Consider the following 23,003-nt stretch of genomic DNA (forward strand, 5'->3'; position numbering starts at 1 on the left):
ACTTGGAGAAGTTAGGAGCTGGCAAGTTACTTGAAGTGATGTTTAAAACCATGGCCTATTCCACAACAGCAGTGGACACACAGTACTGGAGGTACACATTGATGACTGCAGGTGTCAAAGGATGACCTTTAATAGCAATGTACTTACTTTACTTGGTATTAGAAAAATATAAGGAGCCCTGGCTGGTGTAGCTCAGTGGATTGAGAGTGAGCTGCAAACCAAAGAGTTACCGGTTTGATTCCCAGTCAGGGCACATGTCTGGGTTGCAGGACAGGTCCCCAGTAGGGGCCACGTGAGAGGCAACCACACAGTGATGTTTCTCTCCCTCTCTTCCTCCCTCCCCCACCCCTAAAAATAAATAAATAAAATCTTTAAAAAAATAGAAAAATATAACAAGCTCAAACCCATGATCTCATAAATATCAATGCTAAGATAAAACTAAATCCAATCAAATTGACTCACTACTTTTATATTTTTTATAAAATCACAGTATGAGTGAGTGGTCTGTCGAGTGCAGAGCATACTACATGCTCCAGTATTTCCCACTCTCCTGACTTCCTGTGTTTTCTTCCTTAGCTTTCATTGCCACTCTAAGTCAAAATGTTAAGAAAACCCCTCCAGTGCTTCCAAAATGCACTTGGCCCCCCACTTCTATTATTTAATCACGTGACCATATGCATAAATGAAACTCTGTCAAAAGGCTACAATAATGTTCCCCAGTTAAAAGGCAAGACTGACATTTTAAATCCTTAACATTCATATTCTTCTAATGGCAGGAAAGGTAAATAACCAATAGGAAATGGAACTCACGGGTAATTCATCCTTCTGGTTCCAAACTCCAGTGCACTGCCTCTGTTCAATCACAGCTTTAATATTAATTAAAGCTGGCAGTGCCACACAACCTGCTGAGAAACTGGGAGAACGGAAGAGGAAAGGTCAATGTCAGGCCAGTGTCAGACAGCTTGGTCCTACACATGTCAATTCCTCCAGACTGTGTGTGCAGAGAGCTATTACAATTGGACAGGGCACAGAGCCCTCTGCTTGGCTAAATTAGCATATGTGTACAAAGGCGCACACATAGGTTTTAAGGTATACAGAACCACCAGACTTAATGGGCTCTATCGATCAGTCATTAATGACATTCTGAAACATTTTCTTGCACGGTTCCTTCTAAACCCAGATCATCCCTGTTCAGAGCACAAGTACTCAGATCTAGAAGTGCCAGCAGTCAATTCTCAGCACAGTCGCTCTTCAGGACTTTCCACCTGACCAGGATCACATCTGATGACTGTTCCACGTGAATACAAAAGCCCAGCCCTGCTGTCCCAATATGGGAGGTCCTCAGGGATGGGTTGAGGCCTTTGGTTAGCCTGCATTCACATTTCAACTTTTCCCTCTGCCTAATCTTGCTGCTTTTATTCCCACCACAGGGGCTGATCCCAGTAACCTCTTCCTGTCAATCTCCACCCATGTCAGAGTCTGTTCCCCAGACAATCTGACCTGCAGCCTGGCCCTGCGTTACAGTTAAATGTGTGAGTATCACCTGCAGTCCAATGGTGCACCCTATGGAACGCAGACTGTACCCCACACACTGCCTGGCACATAGCTGGAATTAAAAACACTTGAGGAACTAAATGAAGAGTGAAAAAGTTATTTTCTTAAAACAGGTTCTTAAACTTTTTGGTTTCAGGTCCTCGTTGCATGCTTAAATATTAAGGATATCAACGAAGAGCATTTGTTTTGGTGGATATATCTATCATCATTCATTGCACTAGAAATTAAAACCAAGAAAATTTTAAAATATTAATTCACTTAAAAATAATAAACTTATTACATGTTATAAATGATATTCTTACTCAAAACCCCCTATTTTCCCCGCCAAAAGTAAAAGTGTGAGAAGACTGGCACTGCTTTACACTTTTACAAAGCTCTTTAATGACTAGCTTAATGGAAGACAAGTGAATTCTTAAATCTTCCTCTGCGTAAATCTTGTTGCAATGTGTTCTTCAGGTTGAAGTACATAATCCAACATCACACACATCTATAGTAATTTAATTGCCTTTTCAGAAAATTGTGGATATTCTTCTTTAATGCCACATCAAAACTAAACAAGGAGTAGTTTCTTAAAAGTTAGTTGTACCGTGGAATCTGAATCCTTACCATTGAATTTTTTGTACTGTTCTACCTTCAAATCCAATGGTCTTGTACTCTGCATGACTCTTACTCAATGCATGACTTTGTAAGATCCTAGTGAATTAAGACCTTCAAAGAATTAACATATCTAATTATACATTATCAAAGAAAATTCATTAATATCACCAAGCAAATCGGAAGTCTTTAAATATGGGAAAGCTGTCAAGCTCACAGTGGCAATACACGTTTTCCAAAATTTCTATTTTAGATCAAAATCTTAAATTTTATCATTATGGCAAAAGATACTTCAGTTGCTTTCTTGATATGACAGGCTCACTTTATTTCAAAAAATGTCTGCTAAATACCCGAGTATGAATAATTGCAGTCTGCCTTTTAGTGATTCTTTCAAGTAACAACTGTGTTCCATGAAAAGAAAAAAAAAACTAGCTTATTAGCTCATAACTCTAACAACATAGAGGTCCTTTTTCCTTAGATCATAATCATATTTTGGCATGAAGCTGAAGTGTTTTATGTGAACTTCCTACTCTGTCACACAAATATTAAGAAGATGGATACTCAAAAGTCAATATCTAATAACACTAATCATTTTAATGTTTTATCAAGAACATTCTTAAGTAAAACCAGCATGTTGTAAGCTGCAAGTGTGTGGTGGTGAGGAAAACGGGATTTTCAGACCACTGCTCCAATCTGTGCTAAGGCTCAAGCAGTTAACTCACCATCGTTTATGCACCATCTGTGCAAATGTCAACCGAGTGGAAAAGGCCCAGGACCCTACAGGTTCACAGATTACACTTTAAAAACCGCTGCTCTAAAACTGTCACTGTCAATCGTGACAATCTCTTAAAATACCAACTGCACTCTTCTTCAGAAAGACAAACAACCTCTCGGCTTTAAACACCAAGAACTAGGCAACAAATTAAGAATAACCAATATGATGCATATTTCAGTAATGGGACCAATTTCCATACCTGACACTGAGAGGCGATTCCACGGAAAGCCCCAAGAGGGCACAGGCATCCCGTGTAAAGATGTCACAAATGTCAGCCCACTGGTTTGCATCAAGCAGGTGAACATATGGTGAGTTCTCAATCCCTTGTCTCAGGTACACGAGGCTTCCCATCAAAACCTGAATGTCTAAACAAAAGCAGCATTAACTCAGAGGTGTGAATGATTATACCTGAAATAGAGCTGGCTTGCAGGTAATAGGCTGAGAAAGGCAAGAATCCCCCCAACTGACACAGCCTAAAATAATTCACAATATCTTTTAGAATTCTGGTCTTTAAGCTTGGCTTCTCCCTTCACCTTAAAGAAATAGTACAGAGAAAAGGGAGGGGAAAAAAGAACACACTAAACGTTGGACATGCAGTTATTTTATTGTTACAAGTAGTGCAGTACAATTACCATTATCTTAAACAGTAATAATTATGCTATACAAAGGGCCACCACGTATATCTGACTGTAGAACTACCCACTACTCTCACTGTGACACCCTGGTGACGCTTTGCTGCAGCAGAACAGCAGCATGGGGGCCAGGGAAGGGGGAGCAAGTGCATACTTCACTCTTTCTCGTGTCTCCTCTCAGTTTAATATCAAATCCTCCAAAATGCAATGTCTCTTTCTAACTTTTTTTAAGGGAGGGATGACTAGTTATTTCAGAGAACTCCTCTCTCCACTCAGCCTCAGTTTCTCAACAACATCAATAACTCAATATAGTTCCACACAAAGTATCCACAGAAAGCTTACTGCTATAGAGATCAGTAATAAAAAGTTATTTCCAATTTTTACAAAAGAAAACTGTGAATAAGAAAGTTAACATGACTTTTACAAAGTCACAAAGCTTGAAAGTACATAGTGAGGCCAATGCCCAGATGCAAGTCTCCTGAAAGCTCACCCAATGCCCTTTGGCTACTGAGTAATTATCTATACAGCACTGCAGAAATTACCTGCTTTAATTTAACTTAAATCTATCAGGGCTCTGTGTGCAATCTTTATTCTTGAAAGATACTATTTGGTCTTGTATGTATTGAGGTGAAAAGTTGACAAATGTCTTGAAAACAAAGTATGCTGTATTGTGTGTGCATTAATTTCTTGGCTAATATTTCAGTTCACTACATTTGAAACCCCTTCAGAGCCATCATGATCTGGACGAATGAGCGTTTCTGCTTCTAAATTTTTGAATTCCAATTCTGAAGCTTGTCAACCTAATCAGACTCATAAGTTGGCTTCATCTGATTTTCTCTGCTTCATAACAATATTGTTTAGTATTTGCTAGGCTGCATTTGACCTGACATTTCATTTATGAGTCTTTAATACTTATTTTGCTCTAGACCCAGTCACAGCCTTTTCTGTGATTATCATCTACAACTGTTTTCATTCACTAGGAAGTAGGTATTAGATCTACTTAAGATATGCTTCAATTCCAGTGGTGGCTATAGGTCTGCTGCAAACATTAAAAATGTGTGATTCACTTAAGAATTCCTGTTAAGATGGCCACATAGGTAAACATGGCTCACCTCCTCGCACAACCACATTAAGATTACAACTAATATATACCAACCATCAGAACAACCATCACCAAGAACCATCAGAAATCAAGCTGAATGGAAGTCTGACAACGAAGGAATTAAAGAAACCACATCCATCCAGACTGGGAGGAGGGGAACAAGGGCAGGGACACAGAGCAGGCTGGTCCCACATTCACATGCAGTGGATAAAAATTCAGAAGGGGTATCTGGTGAGCAAGGTATTCCAGCCAACACCAGGCACCCCAGCCCAGAGTCCCAGTGCCAGTAAGATAAGCCTCTATAACTCCTGGCTGCAAAAATCAGGGGGAATTGAGTCAGTGGAAAAACCTGCTGGAGTCCCACGCAGTTTCTCTTAAAGAACCCACACACAGACTTACTTAGACTCACTCCCTCTGAGGTCCAGCACTGGGGTAGCAGCTAGAAGGCACGGGTGGCATACAGGGAGGAACTGAAGTGTCTGGCATCAAGGCGAGAGCTGGGGGACAGCTTTCTCCCAGACAAAAAGGTGGGCAGAGGCCACTATCCCTTTTCTGAACCCTCCCCTGACACAGCCAGAGCCAGCAGGCAAATGCCATATCTGAGACTCCATCAACATGACTAATACTGTTTGCCCCACCCTGGAGATCCCCTCAGACTCCATCCCACCCAATTTACTAGGACACCCAAACTGTTAACAATTACTTTTCCATATGCATAGCAGGTCTTGGCTCTAGCTTCACAACTCCCTAAATCCTCTCAAACAAGCAATAGCTGGCCTCAGTGAGCCCCCAGCCCCCTGTATCTCTTGCTAAGTGGCCCCAGGCCTAGCACTAGCAGCAGCCAGCCTAGACTGACTGCTTAGCTTCATCTGGGAAACTCCAAGCCCAGCACAAGCAGCAGCCATCTCAGATTGCTTTATAGTTCAGGCAGGGTGGCCCTAGGCAGAACAAAGGTGGGGGCTAACCTTGGCCAGCATCGCCTGGGAAACCCCAGAGCCAGTGCACCCAGTGGACAGCTGCAGACCACATCAGAGCACCACCACCCTGCGCCTGCACACATAGCTGATCCTCCACAGAGGGTGGAAGTTGGTGGTCAGTGGTCACAGTCTTGCAGCTGACCGGCCTGGGTAAATCCCTCCCACTGACCTGTCAACAGTAATCGAGGCTCAACTACAAGATGGGAGTATAATCAGCCCACCCAACGGGTGCATCTCAAGTACCTTGTGTGGGTATAGGGGAAGCAGTGCCACTGGACCCTGCAGGACCCCTGCTACTTTAGGCCATGCCACCAAGTCAGAGAGTCATAGCAGCTCAACCTAAGCATAGAAACAAACACAGGGAGGCTGCCAACATGAGGAGACAAAGAATCATGGCCCAAATGAAAGAAGAGATCAAAACTCCAGAAAAAGAACTAAACAAAATGGAGATAAGCAATCTATCAGATGTAGAGTTCAAAACACTGGTTATAAGGATGTTTAAGAATTTAGTGAGGACCTCAACAGCATAAAAAAGATCCAGTCAGAAATGAAGGATACACTGACTGAAATACAGAACAATTTACAGGGAAACAACAGTAGAGTGGATATAGCTGAGAATCAAATCAGCGATATGGAACACAAGGAATCAAAAAAAAAACCAACCAATTAGAACAACAAGAAAAAAAGAATCCAAAAATGAGGATAGTGTAAGCAGCCCCTGGGAAAACTTCACGCATTCCAACATTCACATTTTGGGCGTGCCAGAAGGAGAAGAGAAAGAAAAAGAAATTCGAAATCTATTTGAAAAAATAATGAAAGAAAAGTTTCCTAATTTGATGAAAGAAATAGACATGCAAGTCTAGGAAGCAGAGAGTCCCAAACGAGATGGATGCAAAGAGGCCCACTCCAAGACACATCATAATTAAAATGCCAAAGGTTAAAGATAAAGAACCTTAAAAGCAGCAAGGGAAAAGTAGTTAATTATCTACAGGAGAGTTCCCTTAAGGCTGATTTCTCTAAAGAAACTTTGCAGACTAGAAGGGATTGGAAAGAAATATTCAAAGTCATGAAAAGCAGGGACCTACAGCCACGATTGCTCTACCCAGCAAAGCCATCATTTAGAATCAAAGGGCAGATAAAGAGATTCCCAGACAAGAAAAAACTAAAGGAGTTCATCATCACAAAACCATTACTCTATGAAATGTTAAAGGGACTTATTTAAGAAAAAGAAGATGATCAAAATTATGAACATAAAAATGGCAATAAATACATACCTATCAACAGTTGACTCTAAAAAACAAACTAAGCAAACAAAAGGAATAGAGACAGAATCATGAATACAGAGAGCATTTTGATGGGTGCCAGATGAGAGGGGGTTTGGGAGAATAGGTAAAGAGGTGAGGGGATTAAGAAGAACAAATAGGTGGTTACAGAAGAGCCACAGGGATGTAAAGTACAGTACAGGAAATGGAGTAGCCAAAAACCTACTCATGACTCATGGACATGAACAATGGTGTGGGGATTGCCTGAGGAAGTGTGGGAGATCTGGGGAGGGGGCAAAAGGGGAAAAAATTGGGATCACTGTAATAATCGATAAAATATAATTAAAAAATAAAGTAAAATACGTTAAAAAATGTGACTCAGGACTCACCTTTTTGATGATTTAGGGCAAATGGCTGAAAATTTTTAGCATATTGCAATGCTTCCCGCTGATTTGTAGTTCCACCCATTAGCAAGCTAATAAAATACAGTCTATGTAGCTTAAATTCCAAGGAGCTGTTTTGGGCTATAAGCATTTCTCGGTTTGATACCGCCCACCTAAAGAAAAAGCAAAAACAATTTTAACAATTATTAACAGCTTAAGTAAGGTGTATTAAAAATTCTTTGAACCTAGTAACACGAAAAAAAGTGTTTGGTCTGCCATCTTGTGGAAGTTGGTGGTAACATCAATCCCTAGGCCCAGAGGCATTTGTTTAAAAGTAATCATTAACAATTAAAACTAAAGAGGCTTTCAACCAATGAAAAAAAACAAAAAAAATACTGTTAGATGACAATTACATACTTAGTATGCTTTTACACTAAGGCATGATAGACTCTGGTGAGTTACATGACAGATTTGGAATTGTGCTAGGCCACACTTTGAAGGAGGTGTCAGCCATGAAACTCACTACTGAATTTCTAGATCCACTACTTTTTTCCTGTTAAACTGAAAATGAATCACCAGATTCTGAAAGGGAACCATCAATCTTTAAACTTTTGTTAGGTGCAAGATTTTGTGCTACTCACTTTGGAATTAAAAAAAGTAAACATCAGTAATTACTCTTAAGTTGCTTTCAGTCTGGATCAGGCAAATAAAGCCACACAAACATCATATAGTGCAGGGCTGTCAAACTCATTTTCACCGGGGCCACATCAGTCTCACGGTTGCCTTCAAAGGACGGGATGTAATTTCAACTCCTTAACAGTTAAGGAGTAGTTACATTTATACAGTCCTAAAATTATTTCAGCCCTTTGAAGGCAACCGCGAGGCTGATGTGGCCCCCAGTGAAAATGAGTTGGACACCACTGCTATAGTGTATTACACTGTGCCAGAAAGAAGTGAACAAACATAGGACTAATGGGAAAAAAATATTGATGATCCAAACTACAATGACTCAGGCCTATTAGTACAAATAGTTTGAATAACCAATCTTGAGGGGGAGCTACCAGTTCAGGTAAGCATTAAAATAGAAACGTATACCAGCCAGCAGTTAAATTCAATTTTGTAATCAAGTAAGAAGCATTACTTTGATTTCTTTTAGCATATCAAGATATAGAAGCCATTAGCATTATATTCTTCTTTAACTTGACCTTTAGTTGGACAAATATTCCCTACCTAACACAATTTACCAAGGACCACTGGATATGTTAAAGGAGGGGGAAAAACAGTGTGATGTATAGAAAAAAGTAACTTCTAGTTACCAGAATTTTTAACATTAATGACTCCCCAAACGTTGGATTTCACACATTATCTATCAGCTACTGTAACATCAGCTACGACTAATCAGAGCAGGACACAAACTATCTGAGCACCAAACACCAAGGGGCTAAAAACAACCATGGGGACACATGAACGCACAGTAGCTAACAGTATTCCAGATGACAATGATTTTAGAAGTAGTCTGTGCCGTCCTATGTCTTCCAAGTTTTCAAAGTAACCATATACTACTCTTATATGTAAAAAGATAATACATTATTAAGCTAATGTAAAAGTAAAAAAAATTTCTTCCATTTTCATCAAAAAGTTAACAAATTGTAAATTACATTTCCTACAAGTAATTCAAACCATGAATTATGAATTCAAGTTTTTCAAGCTATAAAAATAGGTGCCCTATTTTTTAACTTGGAGGTGTTTATTAGACAATGTAATTTCTAATTTATTTTGAATTTATTTTTACACATTTTCAAAGTGTTATAAACAAGGCTACCAAATAATCAGAAAAAATTACCATTGCTAATTCCTGTCCCCTGCCCTGAAATTTTTAGAAAATAGACATCCATTACAAAAATGAGCTGATGGAATACATGAGAATGCAAAACCCAAATTCATAGGATTCAAGTTTTCACATGTTTCTTAGTTTTATTTCTTGTCATTCTATTCTGAAACAATGTATTATATTCATTTAACTTCTAAATATTATATTAAACCTAAATCTTATAAGGGAAAGGATTTAGAATAACTATTTTTAAGCTTCTCTCCCTGGCAAAATGTCATCTTCTAAACTAGGGATGATATACCCCCCAAATACCTAGCACTCAGGTGAAATCCTTGCCTGATAGGACCTCTGCCTCATAACCCCAGGGCTGTACTTTAGCAAACACATTTATATTTTCCTGACCCCCTAATTCCTTTGCCACAAATAACTGGCCAGATAAGCATCGGTCTTACAGTCACTCTGTGTTCCCTCCTAATAAAAAAAACAAGTTCATATATCTTTGTCTCTTTTATGACCACTTCATGACCCTACATCTTTTGTTGTATAAGTTCTTGATGGGGTTGCATTCCTTGGCAATCATAACATCTACCTTAACTAATCTTTAAAATCTGGACACAAATTTCACAGCAGCATTCTGATCCACACTAGCAGCTTCCTAGATAACTTAACATTGGTGAATTCATGATAACTTCTGAGACGATGACATTTATTGAAGAAGATACAAGATACAAGAAACATCATACATGGGAAAATGATGCCTCAGTTCCCTTCAAAGTAGGAACCTTGGGACCTCACACAGTTCTCCCAATCGCCATCAGTATCCCCATCATATTTTCCTGAATTTTTCTTTTTAAAAATTTTCCTGAATCTTATCGACAGTCTGAAATCTCTTCCCTTTCAAAGGTGATTTTAGTTTTCGAAAAACCCAGCAGTTGCAGGGTGCCAAACCTGAGATGTAGAGGGGCTAAGTACCCTGGATGACTTGATGTTTTGCCAAAAAACTCTGCATAAGATATGATGCATGAGTAGGTGCATTATCATGATAAAGCTGCCAATCACCAGTTGCATCAGTTGCCTCACAGATGCAATCTTTTGAATCATCCAAATAGTTTCCATGGAGGACTGTTCAAGCTTAACGAAAAATCTGACGCAAATCATTGCTCTACTTGCTCAGTCATTTTGAGTATGATGGCCACACGGTACACATCCTCACTCGACAGTGTCTACTGCCCCCACTGATTAGTACAGTGAAGGCATCACTGTTCACATTCCAGTACACTCTCCTCAGCTGCCAGGTTACATCAATGTCACACAAACCATTCTCATTATATTAACAATGGCTGGACTTTTACTGGACAGACCTCATATTTTACTGATTAAGCTGTTACAGTTGGAAAAGTTGGAAAAGCCCCAACTTTTCCCCCTTTGCCCACCCAACCAAGCACCCCACACTCCCTCATGCAATCTGCACCCCTTTGTTCATGTTAATAGGTCATGTGTATAATTTCTTTGGCTACTCCATTTCCTGTACTGTACTTCTTACATCCCCATAACTATTCTGTGACTCCCATTCGGTACTTCTTACTACGCTTACCTATTCACCCATTCCCTCACATCCCCCCATCCATCTGGCGACCAAAAAAACAAACAAACAAAAAACCTCTGTGCCCATGATCCTGCCCTTGGTATTCTTTTTTGCTTAATTTTTTAGATTCAATTGTTGGTAGGTAATGTGTTTATTGGCATTTTATTGTTCATAGTTTTGATCATCATCTTTTTCTTAAATAAGTCCCTTTAACATTTCAGAGTAATGGTTTGGTGATGATGAACTCCTTTAGTTTTTTCTTGTCTGGCAATCTCTTTATCTGCCCTTTGATTCTAAACGATACCTTTGCTGGGCATCATTTGGTATCATTGCTAGGGCAATCTTAACTGTAGGGTCCTGCTTCTCATGACTTTGAATATTTCTTCCCAATCCCTTCTAGCCTGCAAAGTTTCTTTTAAGAAACCAGCTGACAGTCTTACGAGGATTCCCCTATAGATAACCCACCGATTTTCTCTTGCTGCTTTTAAGATTTTCTCTTTAAGACTTGGCTGAATACTATGTTCTTTTTGTCAGTAGTTTACACAGCCAGACACCATGCCAAAGTAAAGTCTTCCCTTTAAAGTGGCTATGATGGTATGTCAAATGTCTCTATAGCACATCATTACTTAAAAAAAAAAAATTCTCTCTTTATCTTTAACCTTTGCCATTTTAATTATGATGTGTCTTACAGTGGGCCTCTTTGCATCCATCTTGTTTGGGACTCTGTGCTTTGTGGACTTGCATGTCTACTTCCTTCACCAAATTAGGGACATTTTCTTTCATTATTTTTTTCAAATAGATTTCCAATTTATTGCCCTTTCTCTTCTCCTTCAGGTACCCCAATGATGCAAATGTTGGTACACTTTTAAGTTGTCCCAGAGGCTCCTTACAGTATCCTTGGGGTTTTGGATTCTTTTTTCTTCTTGTTCTATATCACTGCTTTGATTCTTGGCTTCATCCAAGAATCAAAGCAATGATTTGCCCGGGTCTTTTTTAGCCTGTTGAGGTACTAAGTTCCTTGAGCATCCTTATAACCAGTGTTTTGAACTGTGCATCTGATAAATTGCTCATCTCCATTTCATTTAGTTCTTTTTCTGGAGTTTTGATCTGTTCTTTCATTTGGGCCATGTTTCTTTGTCTCATTTTGGCAACCTCCCTGTGTTTGTTTCTTTATGTTAGGTCAAGCTGCTCTAACTCTCTGTCTTGGTAGCATGGCCTAAAGTAGCAGGTGTCCCATAGTGTCCAGTGGCACTACCTCCCCTATTCCCCAAGCTGGGTACTCAAGGTGTACCCTTTAGGTGAGCTGAGTACACCCTCTTCTTGCAGTTGAGCTTTGATTGCTGTTGGCAGATTAATGGGAGAGATTTACCCAGTCAGCTACAAGGATTAGCTGTGACCACTGACCACCAACATCTGCCCCTGTGGAGATCAGCTGTGCAGGGGCAGGGTAGTGGTGCTTCGATGTGGTCTGTAGTTGTCCACTAGGTGTACAAGCTCTGGGGTTTCCTGGGTGCTGCAGCCCAGGGTCAGCCACCACCTGTGTTCCACCCAGGGCCACCGAGCATGAGCTACAAAAGCAACCTTCAGGTGACTGCTACTTGTGCTGGGCTTGGAGGTTCCCAGGTGAGGCCAAACTGTGATCCAAAGCTGGCTGCTACTAATGCCAGGCCTGGGGCTGCTTAGCCAGATGTATGGTGGCTCACTGAGGCTGGTTGTCACTTGAGAGGACTTAGGAAGATGTGAAGCCCGAGCTGAGATTAGCCATTCATATGCAAAAGCCACTGTTAGCAGGTTGGGTGGGCTGTAATTTGGGTAGAGCAGAGCTTTAAGGTTTCCCCATGGCAGTGCAAACCACGTGAGCCAGGATAATAGAGTCTCAGGTACGCACCCCCCTACCTGCCAGCTCTGTGGCTCTGCTGGGGGAGGGTTCAGAAAAGGAACATGGCCTCTGCCCACCTTTCTGTTTCAGAAAAAGCTGTCCCCCCCAGCTCTTACCCTGATGGCAGACACTTTAGTTCCTCCCCATATGCCACTGGTTCCTTTCAAGTTGCTACCCTGCTGTTGGAGCTCAGAGGAAATGGGTCTGAGTAAGTCCATGTACGGGCCCTTTAAGAGGCACTGCTTGGGAATCTGTAGAGTTCATATGACTAACTTAAATACCACTGGTTTTTACAGTCAGTAGTTATGTAGGCTTATCTTCCTGGCACTGGAACCCTAGGCTGGGGTCCCTCGCTCCTGAGATATCCCTCCCGAATTTTTATCCACCACACACAGGGATGGGACCAGCCCATTCCACGTCTCTGCATCACTTACCGGTCTGGATGGATATGGTTTCTTTAGTTGTGTATTTGTCGGACTTCCATTCAACTTGATTTCTGACAGTTCTAATGATGTATGTTCTGTAGTTTAGTTGTAATTTTGATGTGGTTGTGCGAGGAGCCAAGCTGTGTTTACCTATGCCTCATCTTGACCAGAAGTCCGAACGGTTTTCTTTCAATGAGGCTACTAACTTCAACACTTTGGCCTGAATGTTAGTCAAACTGAAAGGTGTTTTGGGGTTTTTTTTTAAGTCTTCAATCCAAAGCAGAATATATGATCCATCATTTAAACCATAAGAAGCTTTCTATTTCCTGTGCAATTTAAATTATAAGATGTTGAAGCAATCTTGATTTTGATATTCATAAAACTGTTTCCATATGCTTTGCACCACAGCTTCGTGTAGGCTTAGGTTTCATACAGCTTTACTCTGTTGTTTCCACTTTCAAATCTTTCTAATAACATTCAATTTAACTTCTAGTAATTCATTTTTGTTGACCAAGTCTCTCTTTCAATAATCCATTTCTGTAATATATTACATGGGTTTATCACTGGGAGTTAGGTGCCAACACAACCATACACTTGCTGTCCGAGGGTGAGATACATAACAGATGCAGGGTGACCCAATCACCGGGAGACTTAAGAAGGAAGTGATGTGACTGATAATGATCGTGATGCACACCTGCTATTTACATAGTGATTTGTAGACTGAAGAGTTGACATGGAAGTTTGTATTTTATGCAATTATTCACAGTTAACATATATTATGGTAACTGAAATTTGAACTGTGTTGTTGGAGAACCACTGTTATTCAAACTGTGGTACACAAAAGTGGGCGTATTGGAATTGTATAGAGAGGGCTGTCCATAGCCTCAACAGAGAGAAAGAACATAGGGATCTTAGAGGCAGGAGGTTACTTTATAAAGACAAGGAAGGCTCACAGTGGTACAATAAAGAAAGATGTAAATTTGAGGGACTGATCGAGTTTGGGATTCTATGTTCTATTACTATGGGTCTGAAAGAAATGGATAAAAAATGAGATTAGTTTTCTATTTTCCACCAAGATGTCTGACACTCCACTCTTCTTTTTTAAGGTGAAGGAGGGCTAGGCTAGAAAACCAAGGAGTTTATGCCAGGAAGGGATATTATGCAACCAGTGGATGAAGAAAGCAGTGACTGTCCAACAGGATAAATTAAAGGCATCTGTCATGTAGTATGAAGAATGAAAGAAGGAAAATAGGCCCACTGAGAACAGAATGAAGGTAGAGAGGTGCAGGCCAAGAAAAACATGCAAACATGTTCAGATAATCTCGTCTATCAACTTATATTACCATCAACAGTGATGTGTCCAGGTGAATTAAAGCTGGTCCAGTGAGAAGACTTGTTCCCTCTACAAAATTAGAAGCCTTTCTCCCAACATGGATGCTAGTTAATTTTTTGCAAAAGTACAAACACAAATTGAGTAGCTGAGAATAGAGTTGAAAAATTCAAGGCTCATGCTAAATTACCGTACTGTCTATAATTTTCCTAATAATCTACTGAACTTTAGATATTCTTTATCTGAACCTCTCACATGGCTCACTGTATAATCTCTTTGGTAAGATGGTTTCTGGTCTCATAAGGCAGGGGCGGTGTCTTGCTCATCTTGTCACACCCCCTCTTTGAATGCCTCTTTGAACAGGGTATATAGATAAGGAGTACAGATTAGAAGAATCAACGATCTGTGAACTTAAATCCAGCTCTGCAGTGTGAATTTGGGCAATCTACTACTTAATTTTCTAAAAGCCTGTTTCCTTACTATTAAGTGGGGGTACCTCGAAGGGTTGTGGGCATTAGAAGAGGGGACTGGTTAAAGCACTATATACAGAGACTGGCACAAAAAGACATTGAATAATAACTACTTGATATGTGTTTACTGAATGGGTGAACTGTGACCATTCTTCAAAGTCATATTTTCAGTAAGAAAATTGTATTTAAGATTATATTTTTAAAAAGTTACACGGGCACTTCCATGTAATATTCTGTGCCACTTGAATTTTTATAGAAGCAACTGGGTGAGAATATGACAATGTGCATGTGAGTTAATCCACTTCAAAAAATGTTTTAAGTTTTCTTAGCTAGAAGTTCACACTGAATATTTGGGTATTTGATTCATGAAGCAAAAATGGGGGTAAAAGATAGTCACAGGCTTAGTTAACCTTGTAACAACCAAATCGAAAACCTACAAAGCACAAAACTATAATCAGAACCAAAAGCTTAACCCACTGCCTACAAAGCACTAGAAAACATGACCAAAAAGAGAAAAACCTAGTTAGAGATTTGAGGATATATGATGCTATACTCTGGATAATGGTATTTCTAGCAGAACACTTTTGATTTTTAATTTTTAATAAGCCAACCACCACTACAGCATAAACCAGCAAGCTATATTAAGCTGTAAACATTCAGCTATATTAGAACTTTACTGTGATTTTTTAAAAAAGAAATTCTGCTCCCAAATCTCCAACGAGCACTGTCAGCTTTGGAACCACTCCTTTTTAGAAAAATACTGCAAACAAAGAGATGATGCCCATTAAGGTCACACAATGTCACAATCATCTATCTCTGTTCACTGCCCCTGCATCCTCCAGACCTTTTGGGCCTCTTCCATAAAAGACCCTAAACAATAATACTTACTTATTAGCAACCCACATCTACACAGTTACACCACAGAAACACCAAGCATTAATTATCCTACTTGTCAGGCCTCTACAAAGACTTGGCGCATTGTTAGCTCCACATTTAGAATTTCCCTATCATTCCAAAAATAATTAAAACAAGATTCTACCTTCACAGTTTGCTGTTCTCCCCCAGGAATTTAACTGACAGAATTAATCTGTTTTTCTCCCTCCTCTCACAATTTGGCCAATCTGTGCTGGTGTCTATTTCTGGTAATAGCGAAATAAAAATGGCTCTTGCCAATTCCCACAGTACACTCCACTACAACCTGTCATTGCATTTTTCAAGGCTTATGAGTACCTCCTTTTTCTAGTTTCCTTTAGGGCTATATTCTTGGGGGTAAAAAATGAAGTTCAGGGAACGAGTGACATTTATTTACTCCACAGGTGTGGACCTGGCTGATCATTACTGGTGACTAAATCAAGTGCATAAAAATTCAGAGAATTGCAAAAATGATGAAAATCAAAGTTCAGCCAAAAGTTAGGAACCCTATAAACTTTGCTTTAGAGACTGAAATGGATAGCTAACATATTATTTCTGAGATATTTTCAATGGTAATTTCTCAGATATGGGTTGAGTCCATCACTGGAATCTCTAACATTTTACTCATCTCAGAACTGGTGTGAATCTTCGTCCTTAACATGGCATTTAAGAAACCGTACAAACTGTATAATTACACATTTCAATCTATTTAAAAACACAATACACACACTTCCAACTTTACATGAGTTTCTCAGAAATGCAGTTTGGTAAATGTGCCTAATAGCAGGTGTGGCAGGGGCCACCCTATTGATCAACACAGTTCTGTAAACTGGTGGTTTTTAATACAGTACTTAAATATAACATTACCTTATGTACTGCTAGTTTCCTACCACAAAACCAACAGATTTTATTAACCTGAGTTAATAATAAATCAGCATTTTACAAGCACCAAACTCCAGTGTCCTTCTTAGCTCCCCCTCCTGGCCTACTCTAACTCCTTCCTCTTTAAAACAATTTCATGGTTTTTTGATCCACTCATTTGCTGATGGGCACTTCGGCTGCTTCCAGTACTTGGCTATTGTAACTTGTGCTGCTATGAACATTGGGGTGCATAGGTTCTTTTGGATTGGTGTTTCAGGGTTCTTAGGGTATAATCCCAGCAGCAGAATTGCTGGGTCAAAGGGTAGTTCCATTTTTAGTTTTCTGAGGAAATTCCATACTGTTTTCCACAGTGGCCGCACCAGTCTGCATTCCCACCAACAATGTACTAGGGTTCCCTTTTCTCCGCATCCTCTTCAAGCAAACAAAATATAACCAGAGACACTGAAATTAAGAACAACGTAACAATAGCCAGAGGGGAGTGGGGAGGGGATAGTGGGGAGAGGGGTGTACAGGAGACACTATAAAGGACACAATGACAAAATCAAGGGGGAGGATAGAGGTGGGGGAGGGAGGTGGGATTGGCTGGGGTGGGGTGGAGGGATGGGGAGAAAATGCAGACAATTGTAACTGAATAAAAATAAATAAATAAATTTTAAAAAATTAAAAAATTAAACAATTTCATGGATAGTTTATTTCAATTTTCCTTTTCTTTTTATAGAGATTCTCAATTTCTCTATTGTCATGGTTTGCCTATTCAATTCCATGGAGAGAATATATCCAGATGAGGGATGGCCAAGCCAATTCTTCTTCCTGAGGAGTATCTATTGTCTTAGAACTTCATTTAAACTTTTCCAGCAACAAACATAAAACAGACAACAGAAAATGATATTATTACCCCAAATATGTTTTCCCCTCTTGGCCTTTACATTCCATTGTGTTATCTTCCCTTCTGTATCCTTTCCATTGGGCACACAAACTCAGAAATATAAGGGCAGGAACAAAAAGTAGGCAGCCTCCTGATGTGTAAGTGTAAATAGCTATTCTTCTGCCATTTCTCTGTACCATATCACTATTCTTTTCTTTCTTCTTTCCACTGTCTCACTATTTGCAATTACTAGGTAACACTCTCCAGACTTCCTTCTCATTGAGTCCTTCCATGGCCTCTGTCCAAATTAGCCTGTCTCCTCAGCTGCCTAGGCTGCCTGGAAGGAACTACTGCAGCCTCTCACCTTCCTCTTTCCCCACTTGGGTGGTTCCATATGCTTTCCTCCCAACAGATACAAAAAGAAGATGCCACACAATTGAAAGATATTTTCCCCTTATATCTTCAGTTCCCCAAACTGATGTCCTACATTTTTCAACTTTTGCTACACACAGAGTGAATTTTCTCTACCTTACCCATAAAAGATGCTAGGTAAATACTGCTTATATTCAGCAGTAATAGGCAAGAATTGGAAAAGTTTGAGTTGTTTTAAAGGGATGTCCATTAAACTATCATTTTCCAAACTTATGTTCCACAGAGCTCCAATTTTGTGGGTTTTAATAGGCATTATGGGAGTGTGGGTGGACAAGGATCAAATATGCATGGGAAACACTGGGTACAAAATTTAATGAGTTTCTTTAGGACTGCCAATGGACCATCTAATATACCAAAGTAAATCTCTTACAGGAGAGTATTAAGGAAATATTTTGTGAAGCGTTTATCATACAATCTTTTACTCCATATTTTTTTTTCAGGGAGTATGATCCAGGCCTCAATTCCTCCTCTGTAAAATGAATATCTTCTTCATAGGATTATTATGAGGATTATAAGTTAATACACGTAAAACATCTGTTAAAATAATGGATGTTAAAGTACATATTAATGCATGTAAAATGCTTAGAACAACGCTAGGCACATCATAAGTACTCACCACTATAACTATCACTACATTCCCCTATGCTGGTATATATCAACAACATGGCAATAGTCCCAGAAAAGTGAAATGAGAAAACTTTTACTGTAATTTACACTGTTACCACCAACCAAATGGAACACGCCTCCCTTTGCCTGAAAGGCATTGCTTGAGGATATCACAGGAAACATTTACAGAAATAACTGATCTGTATAATTATCAGTAAGACATTTAGATCTTACAGAAAAAGAACAAAGTTAAAAGGGTCTTATCAATTTCCTTCATTCCAAAAGGAAAAAGCCTTGAACACTTTGCTGAGGATGTCCAAATACTCAGCACCGTCGCTGGTACACAGTAAGCACTCAATAAAAGTTTGATGAAAAGCCTGAGAAATTAATGGATAAATACTACCTTGAATAACTCAAATATTATTTCCAAATCACTATATAACATCTGGAAAATCCACATATTTTTATTAGGTTCTCTCACTCCCCTTTATAGATGTTTTATCTATATAAAATATGAAAGGAGACAGCAGAGTGGTTGCCATACTTTATTCAAGAGGTATTAGAGGTATCTGAATTTAATCTTCCAGGTGTATCACAATCTGAAATCTTTTTAAAAAAATCAAAAAATTATAAAGGTACTATGCATCATAGCCAATGGTACCATTTAAGTAACATCTATCTTTAAATATATAGTACCTACCTACCTCATATTTAATTTATATAGGAATTTATAATTTATAAATTTACACAGGAATTTATCTATCTCTACTTGTTTATCTGGACTGGTTTAAGAACTCTATAAAATTAATTTATAATAATTAAATAGGCTAGCAGAAAAAAATGTGCATTTTAGAAAATCAACAAGGATCTTCCAAACAATTTTTTTTCTGGTAACAATGATCTCAAATACTGCCAATTTTAAAATACCAGGATTCTAAGGCCATTATCTCACAACAACATCACTGTTTCTATCAGCCAGTGTCTTCCTTTTGGGAGCTTTTCTCCCACCCTCCTTCCTTTCAATAAATAACCCAGTAATCCTCACATTAAAAAATTCTAGGACAAGGGTCAGCAAACCATGGTCAACGGCCAAATATGGCTTGCTGCTTGTTTTGTATGCCAGATGGCCAAGCTAGTTTTTTACCTTTTGAAAGGGTTGTAAAATAAAACAAAGAAGATGTGATGGAGACCTTATGTGGCTTGCAAAGCTTAAAATATTTACTATCTGGCCCTTTACAGAAAAATCTGCTGATCACTCTAGGATGGTATTTATCATGGCTTAGTAATTTCAGATAATTCATAGCAATAACAAGTTCACAGTAAATAATTAAATTTTACAGTGGTAATTAGAATAGAACTCCATCATAACAATCTTTGCCCTCTCTACACATACAACTTAGTTCCAATTATATTGTTTTTTTTAGAATAGTAGCACAGACCTGGCCCATTATGGAAGTTCAAATGTCAAACTCAACCTGCCTGAACAACGGTGCTCAGTTATAATACTAGTCTAAAGTGACAGTATAGCCTGGACACAGGAAACCCTCTCTCTCATGGGAATTCAGATCAATTGATAAGTGAAGTAAGCTCTAACCATTTCTCGTATTACACATCTCCCATATTCCCTTAGCTAAAAGAAATAAAATAATTCTCCCTTGATTTCTCTGACATATACCCCAGGTGTGATACAGATCTCAAAATCTTTAATGTATTGTCTAAAAAAGTTTCCTTACAGAGTTCTCTCAAAGTATTCAAAAGAAAACAAACTCAGTAACTTACTCCAGAGCAGGTCTCAGAACTCTGACTTTTAATGCTTCTAATATTCGGTTTAACTCCACAAATGGTTCTTTCTGACTGGGGTCTACAGAAAGACCAGATTCCTGAAAACATAGAAAAAACTTTTGTTAGCAGTAATTGGGATAAAGAGATATAGTAAAAGCATATTATAAATTAAATATGGGACAAACCATTCAAGATCTTTCTTTTTAACATGTATTTCTATGGTAGAGACAGATGACTGAGCCCTAGTATCATTCTTCCTCTTTTTCCAAAGTAGTGGAACCCTTAATTTTAGCTGGGCATACAGTCATACAGAATAAAGCTGGGTATGATTGCAACACAAAGTTCTGGCCAGTGAACTATAAGCATGTACTCTTTGCCCCTTTCTGGAATACCAAAAGGTGTAGTTTTCATTGGTATACGAGACCATGAGGACAGAGGACAGCTTAGAAAAAGGAGAGCTACAAAGAGCCTAGGTCCCTAAGCGCTTCATGGAGCACAGCTACTACAGTATACGCTATGGATGGCTTACTACCTCTTATTTCTGTGCAGAAAGAAAAACTGTTTAAGCCACTGGTATTTTGGGTCTTTGTTACTTATAAACAAACTTAATCCTAAATGAAATTTATTTTAGGAACTTTCTATAGACAAATATAATTCTCATAAAGTATGGAGAAATAACTTAGTTACAGTTTATCTGTTTAAAATATAAAAGGATTAGAGGTTTTGTTTACAGACTAGCCTTAAATTATTTAAACCTTACAGTCTTGCAACAGAAAATACAATAAAAAAGCTCCTCTGCCTTTTGGCTAAGATCAAGTGTAGTATCTGTTCTTATCAGAAAATACAATAGCACATGGTAGCAGAGGACACAATTTGAAGATGCATAAATTTGGGACTGAATCCTACCTAGTTACTTTACTAAGAACCTGTATGGCCTTGGGAAAGTTACTGCTCCAGACCTCAGATGCTACCTCCCAGGACTGCCGTGCAAAATAAAGATAAGTGGTAAGTACTCAATACGTGGCAGCTGCTACCATTATGATTAGATGGTATTTGGTAAACTGTTCTGAGATCCCTACACTTACGTCTAATAGAAATAAAAGACAAATGATAACCATCTGAAGTAAATTTCAGCTTGAAATTCATTTGATAAAATTCTACAGGTTGGGCCAGACCAGAAGGACAAACATAAACCTCTTTGTTCTTTTCTAAACTAACCCTCGCTATCAAGAGAAAAATGAAAACAGTAGCATCCCTTCTAACAACTTTGCTGAGGACTCAGAACCAACATTTTGGGGCAGGAATAAGGAAATAATCCAATCAAGAAGTTCTAGGATTATTAATTTTCTCCAATTATAAAAAAGATTTCCTAGTAAAATGAGGTCAGCCCTGATAATTAAAATACTAAAAATCTATCTATGGCTAAAAGAAGACTCAAAACTCCACAAAGAGTTCCTTTGTTTCTTTTTCACCTTCTCACAGTCGGCACACTGTTACCTGGCAGAGCTCCTCGGCTACATCCAGCATTCCTTGTCGAAAGAAGTGCTCCACCATCACCTCATTGAGAAGCCTCTGGCTGTCTGCCTGCCAGCAGCCATCTATTCCCACACTGCTTATGTCAGAATCAAAATTCTGAAAAAAAGAAAGTAACTCATGAATTGAGTAGGATGTATCACTGTACATGATTTTCACCCCAACTAAAAGGATGGCCTTCATTTCCTTCTGAGATACCCCCCAATAAGTGCCCAATTCAAATTCATCTGTAGCCTATGACAGGAAGTAGTTTTTCCATTTCTCCTTTCTAAAACTTGATACTCGTTGGTTATTGCTGGGAGAGTAAACAGGTGATGTTTCAGAAGGCATTTTGCAAAACCATATAAATTTAATAGTGATTTCTGTGAGTAATTGATTTCTAGGCATTACACAATATCAATTATTTTCAGAGGTGCATAGTGATGCCTGTAAAATCACGTTCAATGCAGCATTAATAGGATTTTAAAAAGGTGCGAAAACCCATATGCTCAATTCAGAATTAGTTAAATAATCCATGACACATCCCAACAACCGCAGTGCCAAGGTGGGGAATGGAGGTAGGGGGATGACCAGGTGGTTAAGAGCACAGGCTCTGGAGCCAATCTACCTGGATTTGAATCCTGGTTCTATCCTTTATCAACTGTGTGATCTCGGCCACATTACACAAGGTTTTTGAGCCTCAGCTTCCTTACCTTAAGGGGAAAAAAATAACACTACCACCTTATCATGGACTGCACTGCATCCTCTCAAAATTTCTGTGTTGAAATCCTAACTCCCAATACACATCAAGTTAAAATGAGTTCTTTAGGGTGGATCCTAATCCATTAGGATTGGTATCCTAATTAAAAAAAAAAAAGTAAATTATGACACAGACAGGTACAGAGGGAAGACCATGTGCAATGGACTGAATATCGGTGCCCCCCCCCAATTCCTACATTGAGGGCCTAACTGCATATGACTATAATTGTCTGTGAGGAGGTGATAAAAGTTAAATGAAGTCGTAAGGGAAAACAAGGAAGAAACACCAGAGCACGTGTTCTTGCATGCTGTCTCCCCACCTTCTTCTCCCTACTGCTCCCCACTATATGAGGATGCAGTGAGAAAGCAGTCATCAGCAAGCCAGAAGGGAGGTTGTCGGCCCTCAATAGGAAATAAATTGGCTAGGACCTTGATCTTGGACTTCTCAGTCTCC

General features: G+C 39.1%; 1 protein-coding gene, 1 non-coding gene and 1 pseudogene across 2 annotated transcripts in view; 2 read left to right on the forward strand and 1 right to left on the reverse strand.

Annotated features, from left to right (window-relative positions):
- Window positions 1–23,003, reverse strand: part of RMND5A (required for meiotic nuclear division 5 homolog A) — a 68,813-nt gene that overhangs the window by 7,285 nt on the left and 38,525 nt on the right. The window contains exons 3-7 of the mRNA XM_053924232.2: window positions 21,776–21,910; window positions 20,276–20,376; window positions 7,286–7,452; window positions 3,123–3,288; window positions 811–913 (exon numbers count right to left, since the gene is read on the reverse strand). Of these exons, the coding sequence (XP_053780207.1) occupies window positions 811–913; window positions 3,123–3,288; window positions 7,286–7,452; window positions 20,276–20,376; window positions 21,776–21,910 (672 nt within the window). The remainder of the gene's footprint in view (window positions 1–810; window positions 914–3,122; window positions 3,289–7,285; window positions 7,453–20,275; window positions 20,377–21,775; window positions 21,911–23,003) is intronic.
- LOC112303150 (small nucleolar RNA SNORA15) lies at window positions 11,199–11,336 on the forward strand. The gene has a single exon (XR_002974630.2). It is a non-coding gene; the product is annotated as a small nucleolar RNA SNORA15 (small nucleolar RNA).
- LOC112303134 (U2 spliceosomal RNA) lies at window positions 21,065–21,184 on the forward strand (annotated as a pseudogene).

This window comes from Desmodus rotundus, chromosome 5, assembly GCF_022682495.2.
Source record: "Desmodus rotundus isolate HL8 chromosome 5, HLdesRot8A.1, whole genome shotgun sequence".
Lineage (NCBI taxonomy): Eukaryota > Metazoa > Chordata > Mammalia > Chiroptera > Phyllostomidae > Desmodus > Desmodus rotundus.